Consider the following 23599-nt stretch of genomic DNA (forward strand, 5'->3'; position numbering starts at 1 on the left):
TTCAATTTTTACATTAATGCTTTATTATAAGCTTCTATATGAGATCCTCCGACTTTATTTACATTTACCATGAAATTTCTATTAGCATGTATAACTCAAAGGCACTCAATTCAGAGGTTATAAGGTCCTGAGCTTAAGTAGGAAATAGGATTCCCAACCAAAATTTGAACATAAATAACTCCAGAGAAAATGAAAATGTTTAAAGTGTAATATTTGGTACATAAATAATCCATGACCTAAGAATAAAGTTGTATAGAATGTCAAAGAAATGACCATGTAAGGCAAAGGAATATCCTCAGATTCAAATGGATTTTCTCTCCCATTCAAGTTCATTTGAAAGTCTGAAGCTGATTTTGTTAAAAATCCTAACAAAGCTAAATTAAAAGCAAAATAAAATAGCATGAAAATGCTCACATTAAATAAAAAGTTCCCCAGCTTAGTCTCCAAAACCACAAAAAAGTATTTAATGATTAAAAACAAGCATAGCTTGGAGGCATTATCAGAATATGAGGAGAAATCATAAAGAGCAGGTGAAAACATTAAAGGACAGCTTTAAATGCACCAATTGAAAGAGCATTTATAACTGGCCAAATTGTTCCTTCAGCATTGTCTTAGCCAAATAAAAATAAGTTTACAGATAGATAACTGAAGTTCATTAACATCAGGTAAGATCAAAGTTTAAACTAAAAATTAAATCTATATTGGGTTGCAGAGAAATGTGAAATTTACCTACAGCAATTTTCTACTGATGCTAAATTAAAAGCATGAGTCAAAATCTTTATCACAGAAATGGTTTGACAGATATTTTCTTGGCTTCAAAATGGTTTTTCATATATGCATAGAAATGTAATGAGCATAAGAAAAGTCTTCTGTATCATCTGTACAGTTCATAAGGCCTTTGTCATTGTTAGTCACCTTAGATGTGAATATCAGTAGGGCCATTAAATTAAAGCTGGCCGATAAAGTTTTCAAAGTGCTACTGTTTCCAACTGATAAGATCCTCAGTTTTCGGGATTTTCTGGATGACGATTATTTTCAGTTCTTTTTTCTGGTGATATATACAGGAAGTTACAGCAGATGTATAAAGGGAAGATCAGAAGCCTGCTGTCCAAGTTCATCACTACTTGTTCCTATAAAACAAATTTGTAGCTTTAATGACAAGACAAAAAAACAGAAAACCAAACTATTGAATTGAGTGAACTGAAGGAGATCACATGGTGGTTAAGAGAGCTTGTATCTGAAGTCTCAAAGTCACCGCTCAAATCTCAAAACTCCAATCCTTGGGCAAGTCAATGACTTGTCAACTGCAGCTTCCTTACTGTAAAATGAGTAAAAATACCCGCCTCATATGATTATAGTGAGGATTAAATGAGAAAAGGCACATGGAGGGCTCAGCAAAGCCAGCCATGTACGAAGTACTCAATAATGGTAGTTATTTTCGTTACTGAAAAATTTCTATCAAGTACCTACATATCTTATGAACAGATATAGTCCAGAAATATAGACTTCTCATTTGGCTTCATTTCCTGATGGCCCTTAGATATAGCAAATGGTTGAGAAGAAGGTGGAAGTCACTATTAGCACCTACAAGCATGGTTCTTACTCTTGTCTGGATCTTCCACTGTCTCTAATGTAAATATATTATTTGTCTCTTGGAATATAAAATACATTATCATGTAAAATCAATTCCAGGTTCAGTTATATCAGTACACATGAGAATGCCTTGAAATCTCAGAGATAGGAGTTGATCCTATACTTGACAGACACAGATGTAGCCATCTCTGATTCTACAGATCTCTATTTGGAACCATGTATGAACAGCATTAGGTGAACAGAGTAAGTCTTCAGACTAAAACGAACAGCACTGGAACTTCTACTTTTTTTCCCCTAAGTTTACTCATTTTTGAGAGAGAGAGAGAAAGCATGAGCAGGGGAGGGGCAGAGAGTGGGGGGGTGAGAGAGAATCCCAAGCAAGCTCCATGATGTCAGTGCAGAGCCTGATGTGGGGCTTGAACCCACACACTGTGACATCATGACCTAAGCTGAAATCAAAGTCGGAAACTTAATTAACTGAGCCACCCAGGCACCCCTGGAACTTCTACTTTTTAAATACTGGGATACATTCTCTGCAGTAATATATATCAGCTTTGCCTTATTTTATACATTTTGAAGAACATACTATTAAACACTGTTTAAACCTAGAGTTTTTGTTTTTTTCACGAGGAAAATGCTCCTGCGATGAAGAGCAACTAACATACTGGAACATTTAAATGACTGATGTAGGCTTAACTAGACACAGCTTGTGTGTTGGGGGAGAAGCAGATAAACTGGATAAAGAAGGTACGGAATACAAATGTGACCCCTCCACACATACATTATCTCTATATACCCCCAAACAGGGAAAATAGTGTTTTTTAAAAAAAAATGTTAGTGAACAAGACGGATGAGATGAGTCAAGTGAGGTGATCACCTGGGCTGATGGCACTAACAGGGTTAGTAGAGAGGAATGATATCAAACATAGTTGGTCTTTAGACGTTGAGTCACCCTGGCATAGACGAAGTTTGTAGCAATAACCCAGGTGAAGGCACACTTACTAAATTTGTTGAGGACATATGCTTTGACAATAGGTATATTTGATGATAAAAACCAAGATTCAGTGCCACAACAAAACAAAGACTCCAAGGAAGATTCTAGTATTTGAATATAGTTAAGGCTGGGGTGGGGGTAGTTCTTTTCCCAACTTGGGGAAAAGAGGGACGCCAGGTGGACATCACTTGAGAGCTGAAAGGACACACAGATTTCTGAATATTAGACTGTATTAATTCCCAATCTCAGTCCCCAAACTAGACAGATCTAATCCTAGCTTTACTAAACTTTTAACTCCACCTGAGGGCTCACTTTACCTCCATGTTTGCATTGAAGCACCATGAAGTTCCATTTTCTTTCTTCCATTACAGAGTGGAAGCTGAGGATCCCACATATCACAGCACCAGACAGCGGTGGCATCTTTCTACGTCCATTTCTACTTCCAGACCATTATTTCTCCATCTTCATTTACCAATCCCTGCTTCTCTGAGGCTCACACCACTAGTCTGTACTATAGTTCTCTTATTCCCCCCCATTCTACCATACAGGTCTAAATTCCAGGATCTATAAATCTAACTGTCTACTGGAAATCCTCACTTGGATATAAAGCAACTCAAATTCAAACCATCAGCTACTGGCTTCTACCTCTTCTTTCCTTTTTTATAGGCTATCTATACATTCACTCTTGCAATTTGGCTTTGACTTCCCATCCCAGCTCTTGAAAGTCTCACCAGGTTACCTTTTTTGGCCCACCCCTAGGTTTCTGTCCTGTCAGATTCTCTACACATTTAATTTTGGTGTCGTCTGTAAGAGGGATACATATGATTTTCCTTTCTGCTTATTTATATTTTCTATTTTTTCTATAACAAATATCTATAACCTATGTAAAAAACACATATACAACTCCCCACTGCAATTTTTCTCTACAGATCACTAGAATCTCGGGAAAAGGTCCAAACTCCATCCACAGCCCATCATGCCCTTGCTCTAGTCCTACTGAACTCTTACAAATCTCTTTCAGTTCTTTGAATGACTCTTGTGCTCCCTTGCTTCTATCTTACTCATCATCTGAAGCTTGATTCAGGTATCCATTTACTTTTCAACTTTTCCAGGAGAGGGAATTTTCCATGAGCTGTTGTCCCTTCTCTTCCTCTCCCAACAACCACACCTGCCCCCAATCCCACAGTAAGGGTTAGAGACTTCTTCAACTTTACACACTACTCTGAGCTCATCTCCACCATGCAACTTATCCTAAGCTATATAACATAAGCTCCTCTTTATTTCCCCAACTCCTAGTACAGAACCTAGCATGCAGTAGGGACTCAAATGTTCGCTGAATAAACAACTCAAGGAACACCTGGAATACAACTATTATCTTGGCCTGGTGCTTTTTAAAAAAATCTCTGGCTTTGAGCCATGACAGTATTTTTTTATGATGTTCCAGGTAGAAGGCAAAGATAGCCATTGTTCATGCAGTTCCAGAGGGCACCAGAGGAACCAACAGAGGGACCTACTGAAGGCAGATTTGAACTTTCTTATTATATATCTACCTTCTCAAATATTACCTACTATGTGAGAGAGCTCTCTGTTGCCTGAATTGCAACTAGTGGAGGATCCCATTAAGAATGCTGTTAAAGGAGTTCTCATACAGGGTATGTGAGGCCAGAATGATCACTCCAAGGTTCCTTGCAATGCTAAATTCTTTTTTTTTTTTTAATTTTTTTCATTTATTTATTTATTTAATTATTTTTTTTTAACGTTTATTTATTTTTGAGACAGAGAGAGACTGAGCATGAATGGGGGAGGGTCAGAGAGAGGGAGACACAGAATCTGAAACAGGCTCCAGGCTCTGAGCGGTCAGCACAGAGCCCGACGCGGGGCTTGAACTCACGGACCGAGAGATCATGACCTGAGCCGAAGTCGGCCACTTAACCGACTGAGCCACCCAGGCGCCCCTCATTTATTTATTTTTGAGAGAGAGCACAAGTGGGGAGGGTCAGAGAGAGAAAGAGACAGAATCTGAAGTAGGCTCCAGGCTCCGAGCTGTCAGCACAGAGCTCGACGTGGGGCTCGAACTCACAGACTGTGAGATCATGACCTGAGCTGAAGTCAGACGTTTAACCCACTGAGCCACCCAGGTGCCCCATAAATTCTAATGTTCTATAAGTCTCTTCTGTGTGAGGAAAACTGCTAACTTCTAATAATTTATGTGAACTATAGGCTCTGAACCCTTTATTAAAACAGTATGTCCCTTGGAATGGTGGTTAATTTTTATTACTTGAGAGAGAGAGAGTGCACACATGCAAGAGTGGGGGAGTGGGGCAGAGAGAGAAAGGGGAGGTGAGGGGGGGGTAGAAGAGAGAGAGAGAGAGAGAGAGAGAGAGAGAGAGAGAGAATATGAATCTCAAGTAGGCTCAGTGCAGAGCCCGAAGCATGGCTCGATCCCACAACCCTGGGATCATGACCTGAGCCAAAATCAAGAGTCGGATGCTCAACCGACTAAGTCACCCAGGTGCCCCCCAGTGGTTAGTTTTAATAGAAGTAAACTTCCTTAATATTTTAACAGCTCTCATGTAACTTTTCGAAAATGGCTTACTTTCTCATCATGACATTTTGAAACTTCTACATGCATGTGATATATAAAGGAACAAATGGCTTCAGAGAGAATTTTGGAATGCTACTTAGAATTACAGATGCTACTTTAGAAACCTATTGCGCTAGAGGATAATGTTCTCTTAACATACAGGAGCTATGGAGACACACTGGGTTATCCTCATGGTGTTTGCTATTAATGTATAAATAAATGCATTTATGCACAAATGGATAAAGCGATTAAAATTCATAACTTTTGGGGGAAGATATTCAGGGTAAACAATTATTTCTCTATTATCAGCTTTCCCCTGCCCCTCAAATCAAACCGAGTTTTCTTTTTTACACTTAGTTACAAGTCTTAGTTACACTTCTAATAACATGGGAGTAAATTATGCATAAGTGAACATGGTGCTTCCATCTCTACCTTCAAAAAAACTGTAAACTGATTTTTAAATCAAATGTTAATTCTTTAAGAATTTTCAAAAGAGGATTCAAAAGACAAATACTATAACCAAACAACAGAAAAGTAATCAGACATACCTGATCTTTCTCAAGTGTAAGTATTTGATAGCCAGTTGTTCTACTACAGATTAGTTTTCCACTGCTATCAAAAGAGGCTAAGCGTAATCTAGGATTTAAAAGAAACAACACAAATAAAAAAATAAACATATGATTTTTTTAGGATTTTATTTTTAAGTAATCTCTACACCCAGTGTAGGGCTCAAACCCACAAGCTCGAGATCAAGAGTTGCATGCCCCACCAACTGAGCCAGCCAGGTGCCCTTAAACATGATTTTAAAAAATTTTTTTTTTTTCAACATTTTTTATTTATTTTTGGGACAGAGAGAGACAGAGCATGAACGGGGGAGGGGCAGAGAGAGAGGGAGACACAGAATCGGAAACAGGCTCCAGGCTCCGAGCCATCAGCCCAGAGCCTGACGCGGGGCTCGAACTCACGGACCGCGAGATCGTGACCTGGCTGAAGTCGGACGCTTAACCGACTGCGCCACCCAGGCGCCCCTAAACATGATTTTTAAAACCACAGATTAATTTTAACAAGCCCTCCCCCTCACTTTAATATTTACTTTTATCTTCCATATTCTTTTATATGATAAAAGATTTTTAAGTCTTTTCACATTCTAAACTGATCCTCTTTAGATTTATAAGCTTGTGCTATTATACATACCTAAGATAGAAAATAATTTATGTCTTTTTTATTGTAGAATATACATAAAATTTACCATTTTAACCATTTTTAAGTGGATAGTTCTCAGCATTAAATACATCCCCAGTGTTTTGCAATCATCACTGCCATCCATCTCCAGAACCTTTTCATCTTCCCACCTGAAACTTTGTACCCAGTAAACACGAATTCCCCATTTTCCCTTACCTCAGCCCCTAACAACCACCACTGTACTTGCTCTGTGAACCTGTCTATTCTAGGTACCATGAGTGGAATCATATAACATTTGTTCTTTTGTGACTGGTTTATTTCACTTAACACAAGGTCACCAAGGTTCATGTTGTAGCATGTTTAAGAATTTCCTTCCATTTCAAGGCTGAATAATATTCCATTGTAGGTATGGACAGTATCTACACAGGTATCTGTTGATTGGCACTTTGGTTGCTTCCAACTTTTGGCCATTGTCAATAATGCTGCTATGAAGATGAATGTACCAGGTTCATGATGAATGTATGAAGATGATCTGTCCCAGTCCCTGCTTTTGGGTAAATACCCAGAAGAGAAATTGCTGGATCATATGGTAGTTCTGTTTAATTTTTTGAGGAAATGTCATTTCATTTTCCATAAAGCATACACCATTTTACATTTCCACTAATAAGGCACAAAGGTTCAATTTCTTCACATCCTCATCAACACTTGTTTTGCTTTGTTTTTGATAACAGCCATCCTAATGGGTCTGGAAGTATCTAATTGTGGCTTTGATTTGTATTTCTCTGATTAGTGATCTTTCAAAGATGAAACAATGCGCATTGGCCATCTGTATATATTCTTTGGAGAAATGTTTATGTAAGTCCTGTTCATGTTTGAATGGGGTTGTTTATTTATTTGTTGTGGAGTTTTAGGAGTTCTCTAGATATTCTGAATATTAACTCCTTATCAGACACATGGTTAACAAATATTTTCTCCCATTTCATGGGTTGCCTTTTTACTCTGGCGACAGAGTCTTTTGATATACAAGAGCTTTTAATTTTGATGAAGTCCAAATTATTTTTTTCTTTTGTGGCCTGTGCTTCAGTGTCATGTTGAAGAAATCAATGCCAAATTCAATGTCAACAAGCTTTCCCCCTATGTTTTCTTCCAAGAGTTTTAGTTTATCTCTTATGTTTAGGTCTTTGATCCATTTTGAGTCAAGGTAGGCATAAATATATGACTTTAAAAAATCTGTTCATTAAGCTATTTTCCAATTTGTCAGCATCCTCTCCAGAAAGACAGCCAGCTCAACTAGCAAAGTTGGACATTTGAAATCCCATAGGGTGAAGGACAATACCAGACGTGTTTTCCTGGAAAAATACTGTGCTGTCTTTCCAGTTTGGACCTTTTATTTGCAAGAACAGCAGCAAGGTAACAGCTTTAAGTCTAGTTATCAATCCCATATCATTCATATTCCAGCCTATTCTTTCTGACATACTAGATTCAGACTTTTTGATTTTGATTATTACTAACACCTCACAGGAATGGAGCTTTATTATTTCCTTGCACATTCATATATATTGTATTACCAAAACTCTACTATTGTTCGTGTAAATTGTCAGGTTTTATTTCATTTTTTTCCGCCCTAGAGGAGGTGTGGGGCAGGGAAATTTCATCCTACCGAAATGCTATGCTCCTTCGAGGTTGTAAACTGACAGATCCACTACACGGCTGATTCAGTGTATTACGTTTGAAAATGATGTATCGATTGGTGTAGGTTACAAGCAGGTCAAAGCCGAAGTTAAAACCTGTCCACCGCCAGCAGTACTAAGAAATATAAAAGAGAAAGATTTACTTCAGTTCATCATACTAGCAAGTCACAAATTAGAAGTTCAAAATGTCTTTTCTTTCTCTGCCTCATTCCAAATATTTCTCTCATGGGTCCCTTTCCCTTAAAGCTTACCACACAGAATATATCTGTGAAGATATATAAAGGCTTATCACACAGGCATAGTATATTTCAAAGCCAGAAAAGCAGGCTCTATGGTAATCATTCTTTAAGGGACTTTCCTAATATCACCTCTTCACGATCTGTTTCGTTCTCTCTCCACACTGTAATTCTATCATAAGAAATATAGCTTTTTGGGGTGCTTGGGTGGCTCAGTTGGTTAAGTGTTTGACTTTTGATTTCAGCTCAGGTCATGATCTCACAGTTCGTGAGTTCGAGCCCCACATTGGGCTCTGTGCTGACAGTGCAGAGCCTGCTTGGGATTCTCTCTCTCTCTCTCTCTCTCTCTCTGCCCCTACCCTGCTTGCTATCTCTCTCAAAAATAAATAAACAAAAAATTAAAAAAAGAAAGAAATATGACTTTTCACTGCAACTCTAAGTAGGTATAGCTTAGGGGGCTGGGAGGTTAATGGAGGTAATAAGAACCCATTAAAATCTACCTTTAAAAACACCCTAAATTTCTTAAATATCTAACCAACAGAGTCACGACTGAGTTACTTATTTTTTTAAGTTTATTTAGGAATTTCTGCACCCAACGTGGGGCTTGAACTCATGACCCAGAGATCAAGAGTTGCATGCTCTTCTGACTGAGCCAGCCAGGCACCCCACAACTGAGTTATTTTAAATACCATCATGAGGTTCACAAGTTTGTTTGTTTACTCTATCACCTAATAGTTAATGAGAGACTATGAAGTGATGTGGTATGGTATAGCAAAGGAAAGTTAGGGCTTCAAGTATTTGGTTGACACTCTGAATTACAACATTAATTCAACAGTTCACAGATATTTACTGAGCACATATCCTGTGCCAAGTACTGCTCTAGGCTGAATAGCAGTAAGTTTCTGTCCTGGGAAATGTGTATTTTAATATGTGTATATGTTTGTGTGGAAGGAACTGATGGAATGGAATGGAAGAGAACAAAACAGAATAGACTGTCAGGAGAGAGTGACACAGTAGAGAAGGGGAGCTTGTAGCTGGGGAGCCTACTGGTTCAGATAGGTGGTCAGAGAAAGTCTAAGGTGATACTAGGTGAGCAAGGCCCTGAGTCAACTAAGGAGCAGATCAGTAACTATCTGGGGAAAGAGTGACTTAGGCAAAGAGAACCGCAAGTACAAAGCTCTGGAGATAAAAACATGCTTGACATATCTGAAGAAGAGCAAAAAGGGCTATGTGACTAGGGCAATCACTTAGGTAGACAGAAGATGGGGATGAGTTCAGAGAGTCAGCTGGGGGCCAGAAAATGTAGGGCTTAGTAGTCCACAGTAAGGACATGGATTTCTTCTAAGTGCAGTAAGAGGCTCATGGAAAGTTTTGGGGAAGGACGTAACACCATCTAACTTACATTTACAAAAGATGACTTTGGCTGTTGTAAGGATAATAGAACGTAGAAGAGCAAGAGTAAAAACGGAGAGCAGCTGTGAGGCTACTACAATAGTTCGGGCAAGAGATAATAGTGGCTTGGACTTGGGTGGTAGTGGCAGACATGCTTAGAATGTATTTCAAAAGTAGAGTCTGGAGGAACTTTTTATGAACACCAGGTGTGGTATTTAAGAGAGAAGAATCCAAAGTTTGGAGCTTGCTTATTCAATGGATTAACAGAGGGGCCATTTGTGGGTTAGAGAATTACTTGGGAAGGAGAAAGTTTGGGGGTGAAAATCAAAGAGTTCAGCTTGGGACTATTATACTCAAGATGCTATTAGGATTCTGAGAAAGTTGTCAAGTGGGTAGCTGCTATATGAAGTCATCAGTATAAAGTCATAGGAAGTAGATGAGATCACTTCAGAGTAAGCACAGACAGAGAAGAAGTCCAAGTACCCAGCCTCAAGTCATGCCAACATCTGTTGAGAAAGAGAAGGATGCAGGCGAAGGCTTGAAAGACTTAGAAGGAGCAACCAATGAATTGGGAAGAAAACCAGCAGAACACACTGTCCTGAAAGTCAAATAAGAGAAAAACCCCAAGAGTGAGTGCAGATATGTCACGTTGCCCAGAGCTTTTGGAAAAAGCTTTTAAAACTGCTTATTTGGCAATGTGGAAATAACTGACAACAAACAGCATGGCAGTTTCACTGGAATTTACTGGGATAAATGAATTGGAGTGAATTCAAGAGAGCATCAAAAAACAGGAAGTATAGACAAATATGGGCCACATTTTTAAATGAGTTTTTTGCTTAAAAGAGATGCAGAGATATGGAGCGCTGGGGTGGGGGTGGGGGGGAAAGAATGTGGGGTCAGGGTGTGGTCCCAGATGCGTGGTGGTAGAGTATGTTATATGCTAAGTGAGAATGACACAGTAGAAGAGAAAAACTGAAAGGTTCTGAATAGGTAAAAAGGGATGGAGTTTGTAATGAGGGGAGGGGATGGATGGTTCATCCATTCTAATAGGAGGAAAAGCATAGCACACAGGTACAGCTGCAGGTAGACTGGCAGAACTGTTTGGTAGGTGGATGGATAGGTTCTCTTCCTATTGCTATTATTTTCTGAGTGATGAAAGAAACAAGGTCATCAGATTAAGAATAAGGCAGGTAGCACTGCCCCTTCTGAGAAGGTCTAAGAGGTACTCAAAGAATGGCAGGATAAATTCACTAGGGAAATGAAGATCACCATGCAGCACTAAAGACCTGTTTCAAGTTTACAGTTACAACCATTCAAGTGAAACCTGTGGGGTACGCTGTTTTTCTTTAATCATATTTATCTGTCTGGAAGCAAGAAAGTTAGGATTTAATAAGAATTGGGGTTTAGCCAGCTAAGTTTGACAGAGTAAAAAGGGAAGTTAAGACTATTAGCCAGGGACCAATTTTAAGAGGGAACATAAAATGTAAGTAAAGAAAGTAGGGATGGGGTGAGAGGATAATGGGAAAAAAAGAATAAGAACAATGTGTTGTACATCCCTGTGGAGTTCAACAATTGTTGGGAGTCTAGGTACTAGAGAGTGTTAGAAAGATAAAAGGAGGTGGAGTCTAAAAATGGTATACTTGAAAAGGTGATTTTGAAGGGGGTGTATTATTTAGTAATGCAAAAACTGAGGATATGCTTCCAGGAAATGGGTGCCTGAGGTAGGGTAGAGCATAAGACCACAGTGGGGAAGATGGTCAAAAATCACCAAGACTGACAACAAGAACAAGGATAAACGCAGATAGCCCAGTGCATGATGGCTATAGTAAGTAGTGAGTAGTGTAGTAGAAAGCGCATGCTTCAAAGGAGCTGTGGTTCAATTAGGCATGAGGGAGGCACAAGGTCTGGAAGAGGCAACAAGGAAGACTAAGGAATAAAGAAGCCACCTACCTATTCCCCTTTCATATGCTGTTCACACATCACAATTATGAATGCAAACATAAAATAATTAACTTCTAAAAACAAAAAAGTTAAAATGAGGGAAAATCTGGGAGAAAAATAACTGAATGGTTAAATAAATTAGGCTGAATGATTTTTTTAAACATGTTTTTAATGTTTATTTTTTGAGAGAGAGAGAGATAGCAGATGAGAGAGCAGAAAGAGAGGGAGACACAGAAACCGAAGAAGGCTCCAGGCTCTGAACTGTCAGCACAGAGCCCAATGCGGGGCTCGAACTCATGGACTGTGAGATCATGACCTGAGCTGCAGTCGGACATTTAACCGACTGAGCCACCCAGGTGCCCCAGGCTGAATGATTTCTTAAGATGACAATTATAATTAGAGTGGGATTTTTAAAAAATGTAGTCCATGTCCTATTGAAATCAATTTAATGAGTCACAGTTAGCTTTTAAAAAAGTTAAATACAAAATAGGATCTTTGGACACAGCAGCAGTAGATACTGTTTCATAATACTTTTGTTTCATTTATATACACTTACATATGGTAATGAAAAATATGAAAAAAATGAAAATGAAAAAATGAAAAAAAAATGAAAAAGTCTAAATGTGGGTAGCAATCAAAGGGTTTGAGTGTCTTTTTTTGTTTGTTTTTATTTTTGTTTAATACAATTTATTGTCAAGTTGCCTAACATACAGTGTATACAGTGTGCTCTTGGTTTTGGGGGTAGATTCCCATGATTGATTCATCGCTTACATACAACACCCAGTGCTCATTGAATGTCACTGATTTAGGGTACTTATACAAAGAATGGACTTTTAAGATTACATAAAAGCTTCCATATAATTTCTTATTTATCGTAATTTCTGGATTGCTGAGGGATTCTCTAGGCCTCTTAGCTGGACACAGAAAGCTCAACATTCTCATGCAGGGCTGAATAACCAATTACCACTGAGCACCTAACTCCTTGCCTAGGAGATCATGGTATAGAAACTGCACCAAAAAGCTCTGCGGTATGGCAGATGTCATGATTGTTACTGAAAGTGTATTTTGCACTAATAGTACAATTTTCATGAAAATATTAAGAGTCTTAGCCCATGCTTACCTCACCATCTTTGGCAAGCTTTCTACCACACCTCATGCTATTTCCCTCTAGTTCTTCTTTATTGATTTCTTGAGGCCTAGAAATACACATAAGATGTGAAATCTCACAAAAATAGGCAATAGTTTAAATAAAGAATAAGATTAAAAGAAGAGAAAAACTTGCTAACAGATATAAAAATACCTTTTTGTGGTATAAAATTAGAATATACTGATTAAATTTAGTCCATTGCCTTTGCTAAATAAAAAAAAATAATTAAACTTTAATGTTTCATTTATTGCCCTGACTTCTAGAATACTTTTATTAGGGCTCAGCTAAACTGGGGGGGGGGGAATCTATAAGAAATTGTGCTCATCAAGAAAATAAAACACTTAAAAGTCTAACTATTAAGCAAAATAAGTTAAAATCTATTATTTAAGATGTGACTTTGTATTAACTACCATTGGACATTACTGTTTCACATCCAAGCCATCTTTTATGCAGTATAACCATGCAAATTCAGTATTTAATATTAACAGCTAGAATATAATATATTCTAGCTGTTATATTATATATATATATTATATATAATATTATATATAATATAATATATAGTAATATTAACAGTAGAATTTTATCAATTGATCTTTACTTGGTTCCCTACTTTAAAAACCTTAATCAACTAAGAGAAACTTGGTATTTCAAGTTATAAGAAAAGGCCATTATTATTAGCTTGGAGTTCCAAATGATAAAAGTAATACAATATATTCATCATAGGCAACATTTATTAAGTGCTTAGAAACTTCATCAAATTAAAATACTGAAACAAATACATAAAAAATAAATTAAAAAAAAAAACTAATAAAACACATCCTCAACACCCAAGAGTTCAGTCTAGTAGAGAACTAAAGACATAAGTAATAATGACAATAATGCGGAGAGAGTTGTGATGTTAGGAGCATGAAGAAAGCACAGATTTACTGTCTGGGATTAGAGGGGAGATCTTCACAGAGAAGAGTGTTTGTTGGCATAGAGATCAGAAGTGGATTCTATGCAGGGGAAGGGCATCCCAGGTAGAAGGAATAGTAGGTAAAAAGAATGTGGAGCATAAAAGAATACCAAATGTATGAACCAGAGCCTAAGATGAGCATGAGAGGAAACGAAGTAAAAGATATTTGGGTTATTTTTATATTTTATGAGGAAAAATTTCAAACAAAAAGATAAATAAAATAGTATAATGAGCCACATTTTCTCACCATCTAGCTTCAGTACTCTTGCTTCAATTTTACTCCAAGCCCACTATTCCCCCACATCCCTCCTAACTGATCATTTTGAGGCTAATCCTCCAGACATCACATCCTTTAATCTGTAAATAGTTCAGAATGTATTTTTTTTTTCAAATGTTTATTTTTGAGAGAGAGAGAGAGAGAGAGAGAGAGAGAGAGAGAGAGAGAACGAACGCGCCGGGGAAGGGCAGAGAGAGAGGGAGACATAGAATCCGAAGCAGGCTCCAAGCTCAGCTGTCAGCACACAGCCCTATGTAAGGCTTGAACCCACAAACTGTAAGAGCATGACCTGAGCTGAAGCTGTGGGCTTAACCCACTGAGCTACCGAGGCGCCCCTCAGAATGTATTTCTTAAAGATGGGGACTTTTAAAATACGTTAACATAATATATATCAAACATAAAGAATAACAATTGTCCCTGTCATCAAATCTCTGGACATATTTAAGCAGGGAAGTGACACAATTGTATTTCTGCTTCAGAAAGATAACCTGTTGGAAATGTGGAAGAGTATGGAAGAGGAGAACCCTGGAGATAGACTTTATTAGATTAGAACCTAACATCCAGAAAATACACTGTCTTCCTCACGTTAGTAGCCCTGCAGCAGTGAGCAGATGCTCTGTATCTGTGAAACAGAGCAAATCATTGGGTTACTACAATCATACATACACTTCTGAGGGGAGGAAACCCACTTTTTTCAGCTCAGTCTCTTAGGTCAGACTCTATGTTGAACTCAGTAAAGATACAGATGAGGAAAATCTTGAAAAATAAGAACACTCAACATTTCAAAACTGGATACAAAAGAAGTAGGATGATTTTGAAAATATTTCATACATTATAAAATGCTTTGAATCTGAATTCCATTAAATAGTTAACTTCCTTTTTTTGTTATTTCTATTTCAACAATCTGACTTTATTTGTGCAGGATAAGTATGCTGTGACTATATATGGAGAAAGATGGAATATAAATTATAAATAAAATAGAAACTAAGAGTCCTGGATAACAACCTCATAATCATTACCATGAGTTTGTATAACACTTTCATATACTCACTGTTTGAATATAAACATAACTAGGTCATATATTTTAGAAAGTTTTTTGGTGTATAAAAATTAGCTAAAACAGGGGCACCTGGGTGGCTCAGTTGGTTGAGCATCAGACTCTTGATTTTGGCTCAGGTCATAATCTCATGGTTTGTGGGTTCGAGCCCTGTACAGGGCTCTGCACTGACAGCGATGGGCCTGCTTGGGATTCTCTCTCTCTCCCTCTCTCTGCCCCTCCCCTGCTCTAGTTATCCCTCTCTCTCAAAAATAAATAAATAAATAAACATTTAAAAAAAATGTTTTAAAAGAGGTCAGGAGCAAAAAACGTCAAACCTTTTTTTTTTTTTTTTAACGTTTATTTATTTTTGGGAAGAGAGAGAGAGAAAGCACGAGTGGGAGAGGGCCAGAAAGCAGACAGAGGATCTGAAGCAGGCTCCGTGCAATGAGCGCACAGCAGTGGAGCTGAATGATTTGAGCCAAAATTCAGAGTTGGTCGCTTAACCAACTGAGCCGCTCAGCCACCCCAAAAGGCCAAACTTAAGGCCTCTTCCATATACACTCATGGATGGACTGTCTCCTCACACAGCCTACACCAGAGAGCTAGTATAAAGATCAAATAATAAATATGGAAGTACTTCTATGAACTGCAAAGCACATTCAAAGAACAGATAATCTGCTTTCCCTTAAAATGAAGAAAACAGAAATATTTTGTGTGTCATATGCTTTTGGGGTTACAGTTACAGAGGCCTTGTAACTGGATTATGTTAATTCATTTCAGACTCAAAGGTCTTCAAAAACACCTATTAGTTAATAAAAATTAATCAGAATTTCCCACTACCACAAAATAAGGAAATTAGCTTTACCTATTATATAAATATGAAAATCATGCTTTGTGAAAGCATTATTCTAAGCAATATTTAAGTATGTTGAAAGAAAATCATAACACTAGGTGAAACAAAGTATATGAATTATTCAATTTTTACAAATATAGCAAATGACTATTCAAACATTCCATTAATTGATCAGAAAGATATTAATAATATGGATGTTATAGAAATGTAAGAATAAAAGTTGATTAATAATCTTTTCTCTACTTTAACACCTCTTGATTTTTCAATACAATAAATGCATTTAAAAATTCATAGCAGAAGTTTCTTTTTTTTTTTTTAATGAACAATGATATCATCTAATATACTTACCCCACTTCACTGTCTTGTTCTGCCCGAAGCATAGCAAGCCACTGCTGTTTGTACACAGAAGATAGCCATTCTAAGATACAAAAATAAACAAAGATAAAAGAAGAATGGTAAATGTGGAAGAACATAAAGCATTTAAAAATTTTAAGAAGTTGATAAAATTGTTACCACTTCTAAAGTCAAGTTTATTTATTTATTTATTTATTTATTTAAATTTTTTTTTTTTTTTTTTTACATTTATTTTTGAGACAGAGAGAGACAGAGCATGAACGGGGGAGGGGCAGACAGAGAGGGAGACACAGAATTGGAAGCAGGCTCCAGGCTCTGAGCCATCAGCCCAGAGCCTGACGCGGGGCTTGAACTCACGGTCTGTGAGATCATGACCTGAGCTGAAGTCAGACGCTCAACCGACCGAGCCACCCAGGCGCCCCTAAAGTCAAGTTTAAAATAGAAAGCAATAAAGCTGGTAGTTTATATTCTACAAATATGCTACAACAATATGGCTTAATGATTTTTAGAGTGGTAAATGTTATTTTGCTTTGCTTTAAGATGGACTTTGCTTAGATTACATGCATTTAAATTAGAATTTAAATCTTTAGTTGAAAGTAGATTCTTGCATTTAATAGTTTCTTTTTCATAGCTCATATTAATTTTTATGAGAAACATATCTAAAGTAGTATTTTATTTTTATATAACTTTTAATAGAAGAAAGCTGGATATTAAATAGTATCTTTATTAAATTACCTAAAAATAATTGCTAATTAATGGGAGATAAACCATCTCTGAATTATCAGATCAATCATGCATAGTCAAAAATAATTTTGGCATATCAGATTTAGGTAACTCATTAAAAAGACATTTTAAGTTATTATAAATGGAATAAAAGTTATATTTTTCCTTTAACGAGCATACAATTTTTTTCTGTAAGTCTTGGTAAACTGAAATTTTATTTTAAAAAATTTATTAAAGGGGCGCCTGGGTGACTCAGTCAGTTAAGCCCCTGACTCCTGATGGCAGCTCAGGTCATGATATCACAGCTCGTGGGTTTAAGCTCCGCATCAGGCTCCATGCTGAATGTGGAGCCTGCTTGGGATTCTCTCTTTCTCTGCCTCTCTCAAAAGAAATAAATAACAACAACAAAAAAAACTTTAAAAAATTTGTTAAAAATATAGGTAGAATTGGCTTAGTACCATATTTGGTTTTCTGTTCTTATTTAATCCCAACCAAATGAACGGTTTTTCTACTTTTTTAAGTTAAATGATTTCTCAATCTCTACATGAAGGAAGAAGGCAAACCCTAGCATGATTAAAATCTGGATTTTCACTTCCTAAATCTCTACTCAAAAAAGGTATCCAGACGATTTGCACTGAATTATTGGTATCTCTCCTTAAACCTCTCTAGAAACCACACTTTGAATGTTTCTCTCAAAATATCCTTGCTATTATGCAGAAAACTGCTAAATATCTAGGCCACAGATCATTTGTCTTCAGTAGGTAAAGACTAGAAATAAAGTTTATGTGAGTCAGTATACACATATATATACTCTGTATCTTACTGGAATGCATTCTGATTTTTAAATTCTTTTCTAATGTATTTTATAAAAAAAAGAAGAGTTGATCCTTTCTCATTAAAATAGATTTCTCAACTCACTAATGGTTATGCCTGTAGTTTAAAATGCATTGATCTAGAGAAACAATATGTTTTTCATGATCCATTTATAAAATTGGAATGAAAGGGTTATACATATATATTCTCAAATATCATGTAAGATATAGCCCATGAAAATGTCTTAAAATTTAATTTTAGGGGTGGTTGCTCAGTCGGTTAAGCATCCAACTTTGGCTTAGGTCATGATCTCATGGTTCATGAGTTCAAGCCCCATGTTGGGCTCTGTGCTGACAGCTCAGAGCCTGGAGCCTGCTTCAGATTCTGTGTCTCCCTCTCTCTCTGCCCCTCCCCCTGGCCCGCACTGTGTGTGTGTGTGTGTGTGTGTGTCTCAAAAATAAACATTACAAAAATTTTTTAATTTAATTTTAAAATTTAAGATTCTCACAACCTTTGAATAATCTCCTTTAGAACTAAAAGCACTTCAACAAGTTAAAAAAATGGGTACGTAGTTTTGTCTCCCTTTTCTTGCCTTAATCTAAATGAGTAAAAAGCTGAACTGGAAATCTTTCTAGTCACTGGTAGTTCATCCAGCAGCCCAAAAGGAAGTCCACAGAATATGGTTCAAATGCAATGTTGAGAAAAAAGAATCCCTGCTAAAGTGAGTTTGAGAAATATGGGATGAAATTAAATAAAACAGGTTCATCATTATATTGTTATTTTTTTTAAGTTTATTTATTTTGAGAGAGAGAGATGAGAGACAGAGAGAGAGACAGCAGGAGTGGGGAAAGGGGCAGAGAAAGAGGAAGAGAGAGAGAATCCCAAGCAGGCTCTGCCCTGCCAGCATGGAGCCCAATGAGGGGCTAGAACTCTCAGGAACCATGAGACCATGACCTGAACCAAAATCGAGAGTTGGACACTTAACCTACTGAACCACCCAGGCACCCTGATAATTTCTATTTATTATTCTTTTCAATGACGTAGAGTACGATTACAATCAGAAAGATGTCACTTAAAATCATAATTCCATCATGTTCTCTTACCTGAAGGTACTAGAGAATCTTGCTCGATAATTCTTGCAGAGGCCAAATCACTGATAATATACTGTAACCTTAAATGCCTGAATACTGACACAAATGGTTTTCCCTGCTCAGTTTCCAGGAAGGCCATACCTTCAAAATCTACAAAAAACAATTTAAATAGGCATTCTTTTCAAATCTATTTATTTTATCCTTAAATGTTTTTAATACACACACACACACACACATCTATTAGAAAATAAATAAGCTAGTTTTCAAAGATTATATAAACTTGAGGTGTATGGATAAAAACGTAGGGAGATTTAGGAAGTAGCTCCAGGAAATTAACTTTGGTCCCAAGTGACCCTTGGACTGAGATTTCAGCTGTGCACCTTATTTCTGGGGTTTGGAGCTTACAGTGCAGCAAGGTGGGAAAGAAGTCTGGAGAATAGTAGTTTGGGTTATGGTATCTCTCCAGAATCCCCTCTCCTAGGGACTGAGCACTCCACTGGAACTCCAGAGCTCAAATGCCAACCTGAAGGGTCTTCATAAGATACACAGGACATGGATTTGTCTCTTGGGATTCATCTAATTTATACTTTAGCTACATGAGATGAACACCATTAGTTAACACATTCACCCTCTTCAAACTAGAAAATAATATACAAAGACACTGCAGCCACTGATTTGCAACACATGGGTAGTGTTTATTATTAAAGGAATTCACATTTATGAAGTACATGAATTTTTTTCTTTTAGGGAGAGTTTAAGGATATTTCTAGAAAAATAGTTACTCTCAGCATTCCAATGAAAGCATTCCACTGTGCTTTCATGAGTGCAAAGGAAATGTCTAGAGTTACTACTATCAAACAGGAACTTGTGCATAAGCTCTAGCCTGTTTTCTACTAAACAAGGTATATGCATGGGAGCATACTCAGTCCTGCTGCTATTTAGGATAGGAGAAAAAAGTTGAGACTTGCTACTGTAAACTAATCACAAGACATGTTGGTGATAAAATGGGAAAAATAATAGTTTGTGGGATCAAACTATGGTGGTAGTTCAAGGAGTAATAATTCAGTTAATATTTGGCAAAGCATTTTTCTTATCCAGCTTTAATTCTCTCAGTGTAAATTAGGGGCTGAATTAGATAACTACTTAAAGTCCTCTCCAGACCTAAAATTCTCTAGGTCTACAAATAAGTTAGGACATGATTTTAATAAATTTCAATTTAAAAAGGCCCCTAAAACAAGTTCCAAAAAAAGTTTTCAGGCATACCTTTTCTCCTCTTAGAAAACCAGACATCTGTTTCAGTCAAAAGCTGTTTTAAAGATCCATTCCATGAAGGCACAAGTTGAAGGAACATCCACTAGGTTGAAAAAGTAAATTTAAGAAAAAAATTACAAGATTTCACCAGGTTATGATTTTTTATTCAAACTGCTTCCACCTTAAAAAATAGTATCTAGGGAGCCTGGGTGGCGCAGTCGGTTAAGCGTCCGACTTCAGCCAGGTCACGATCTCGCGGTCTGTGAGTTTGAGCCCCGCGTCAGGCTCTGGGCTGATGGCTCAGAGCCTGGAGCCTGTTTCTGATTCTGTGTCTCCCTCTCTCTCTGTCCCTCCCCCGTTCATGCTCTGTCTCTCTCTGTCCCAAAAATAAATAAACGTTGAAAAAAAAAAAAATTAAAAAAAATAGTATCTAAAAAGTTTAATTTCCAGTACATGCAATCGACAGAAGTAGAACTATCATATGACACACTTACAAGCTTTAAATTCATCATGGCATTAATCATGGTCCAATGATTAATGATTGAACTAAAAGTGTGTGAGAAGGAATAAACTAATTCCTGAAAAGTATTTAAGGCATCAAACAGTACACTCATACAATCAAAAGGTTTAATATACATTACATTAGTAATTTTACACTAATTTATTCTACTAATTAACTAAATTTTGCTAAATATTGTATAAGATTATAAAAATAAATTAAACAAGGGAAAAAAGAGTTTCTTATGGTCTCATTATTGTCTTCTTACTCTTGAGACAGTATGCAGAGTAGTTAGGAGCATGGACTTTTAAATCCTGGACCTGCCAATCAACAGCTGGGCCAATTACCCAATTCTCTGGGTCTTAATTTCTTCATTTGTAAAATGAGCATGAAACTTCAAAGGGCACTGAAAGAATTTGTTACACAAAACAAGTGTAACATGTTTTGAATAGTGCCTGGCACATAGTAAGCACTTATCATTACTGGCACAAAAGCAATTACAACAGGAAACAATGAATCCTACCAGTGGCTCAGAGATAGATATGGGCTGTCTGCTCTTTCTTTAATGATTGCGTAACTTAGTTACTACACTTCCTTGAAAAAAAACAACAAAACAGTAACAGAATCTTATTCCTACCACAAAACCAAACAACTGCCATGATACAACTTAGACAGTGTCTCATTCCCAGATTTCAAAGCTGTGTTAAATGCAGACTTTGCTGCTGGGGACAAAGGGTTAAAGGCAAAATTATTAAGTGGGAAAAGCAGTAAGAGTAGGACTCACAAGACTTGGGTTCTGCCTCAAGTCTGCCACTTAAAAGCTATAAGAATTCTAAGTCTTATCATCTATAGAACAAGAATGATAGCCAATTTGTCTCTTCAGAGTTGTGAAAATAAAACTACATTAAAAATATTAAAACTTTTCAAAAGTATGAAGTGAAACATATACCTGAAGTGCAAATAAGGTCTTCAAGGAATGTCGACATTTTTGTCCTTTAAGTTTATTTATTTATTTTGAGAGAGAGAGAGAGACAGGGTGAAGCAGGAGAGGGGCAGGGAGCGAGGGTGAGAGAGGATTCCAAGCAGGCCCCGCACTGTCTGCACAGAGCCTGATGCAGGGCTGGAACCCATGAACCATGAGATCATGACCTGAGCAGAAATCAAGAGTCGGATGCTTAACCGACTGAGCTACCCAGGTGTCCCAGAATGTTAACATTTTCTAGAAAAAGTGTGAAAATTTCCTCATAAAGTCATTAATTCAACTAAAGCTCAACTTTGAAAACATTTCTGAAAACCATATAAAATATTTAACATTTGTATGTAAATAATAATATGTTTGTTGTTGAAAAGAATCTGGGACAAAAAAACCAACCACATTCCTAGGATAGAAAAGTATGTGAAACCAAATAAAGGAACAGGATGGGAGCTCTCATGGCCCACCACTTGTTCTCAAGTGCAGACCCCAACAGGAAGAGAGGTATCTTGCATTCCCAACCGGAAGAGGCCTAGTTTACTAGTCTAGCAAGAGAAAGAATTTTTCCCAGTTTAGCTATAAGATCAGCCGACAAGAAAATACCACAACTCAGACAAAAAGGAACTCACTTTCCTCCAACCAACTTTCATTCAAAGCAGCCCCTCCCGACTTCCTCCTTTTCTCTACAAAGTAATGTTCCTCTCCTTTGAGATCTGGACTTGCTTATGGTTTGCCATAGCTTACATGTCCCAAATTGCAATTCCTCTGCTATTCACAAATAAATCCATTTTGTTGGTAGAATAACTGGCTCTACTTTTAAAGTTGACAAGTATAAAGAATGCAATTAAAATCACTCAGGATAACAAATCTCTAAACAAAGACTTTTTAATATTTTGGCATATTTCCTTTTACTTTTCTTACTTTTACACTATTCCTTTATCAATAGACACTAGCTGCTTCCAGCTTTTCACTGTTATAAGTAATGCTGAGGTGATACCCTTACATACATATTATGCCAATACCTTTTTAAGAGCTGTGTAAACATCCATCTCCACTTGCATCACAAATAAGTTAGATGAACCAATGAGCTGTTTCATGACATTTATACTAGAAAAGATAAAATAGAAGTAGTGAGTTTTCCTCATGCACAGGCTAAACCACCCTGGTAGAATTAAAAAATTTAAGTCTTTCTTATGAAAAACAAATGTGGAATTTAAAATTACCTCAGTCTTTTTGCTCAAGACAAAGAATCTTAGAAATAACCTATCTGAACACTTTTAATTCAGATAGTATACGATGAAAGGTCTTTCTTTGAATTCATAGGAAAACAAAGAGCACTGATCTGCTAGTAATCAAAGTTAAAACAAGGACTCAATAAGATAACTTTTATCTATTTATAAATATTTATTTATTTTGATAAAGAGTGAGCATGAGCGGGGGAGGGGCAAGAGAGAGAGAGGGAGAGAGAATCCCAAACAGGTTCCACTGTCAGCGCAGAGCCCACACAGGGCTCGATCTTACAAACTGTGAGATGATGGCCTGAACTGAAATCAAGAGGCAGATGCTTAACCGACTGAGCCACCCAGGTGGCCCTCAAGAAGGTAACTTTTAGTATGCTCTGATAAAGTGGCAGTGTTCCTCTTTTGCCTTTCCTACTCATTCACTGGTTAAAAAAAAAAAAAATGTCAAATTTCAGTGAATCATCTATATCTTCAAAATAACCTTTAACATTGAGGCTTAAGAGAACTGCTTAATCATAAATTATGTATTTATTACTATTAAAGACAGTAAGATCAAGAAGTATATATTAGTTTAAACTTAGATTGAGTGGGATGATATCACCAGTAGCTTTTTTTCCCCTTCCTTTAAGCCATAAAAAGCCAGAAGAACATCTAGGATTTTAAGAAGACCACTATAATTTATCTTTTTTTTGAAAAAGCTCAATGAGAAATTATAAAAGAGAAAAATTATTTCTAATGATTTCCAAACCAAATATAATGTAGAACTT

At 36.9% G+C, this 23599-nt stretch overlaps 1 protein-coding gene across 1 annotated transcript in view; it reads right to left on the minus strand.

Annotated features, from left to right (window-relative positions):
* The window catches only part of GMCL1 (germ cell-less 1, spermatogenesis associated), a 37986-nt gene continuing 14387 nt past the window's right edge, over positions 1-23599 (minus strand). The window contains exons 7-14 of the mRNA XM_058683824.1: positions 22614-22698; positions 20132-20222; positions 18881-19018; positions 16236-16305; positions 12734-12809; positions 8014-8159; positions 5720-5807; positions 1-1130 (exon numbers count right to left, since the gene is read on the minus strand). Of these exons, the coding sequence (XP_058539807.1) occupies positions 1002-1130; positions 5720-5807; positions 8014-8159; positions 12734-12809; positions 16236-16305; positions 18881-19018; positions 20132-20222; positions 22614-22698 (823 nt within the window). The 3' untranslated portion in view covers positions 1-1001. The remainder of the gene's footprint in view (positions 1131-5719; positions 5808-8013; positions 8160-12733; positions 12810-16235; positions 16306-18880; positions 19019-20131; positions 20223-22613; positions 22699-23599) is intronic.

Source organism: Neofelis nebulosa, chromosome 9 (assembly GCF_028018385.1).
Source record: "Neofelis nebulosa isolate mNeoNeb1 chromosome 9, mNeoNeb1.pri, whole genome shotgun sequence".
Classification (NCBI taxonomy): domain Eukaryota; kingdom Metazoa; phylum Chordata; class Mammalia; order Carnivora; family Felidae; genus Neofelis; species Neofelis nebulosa.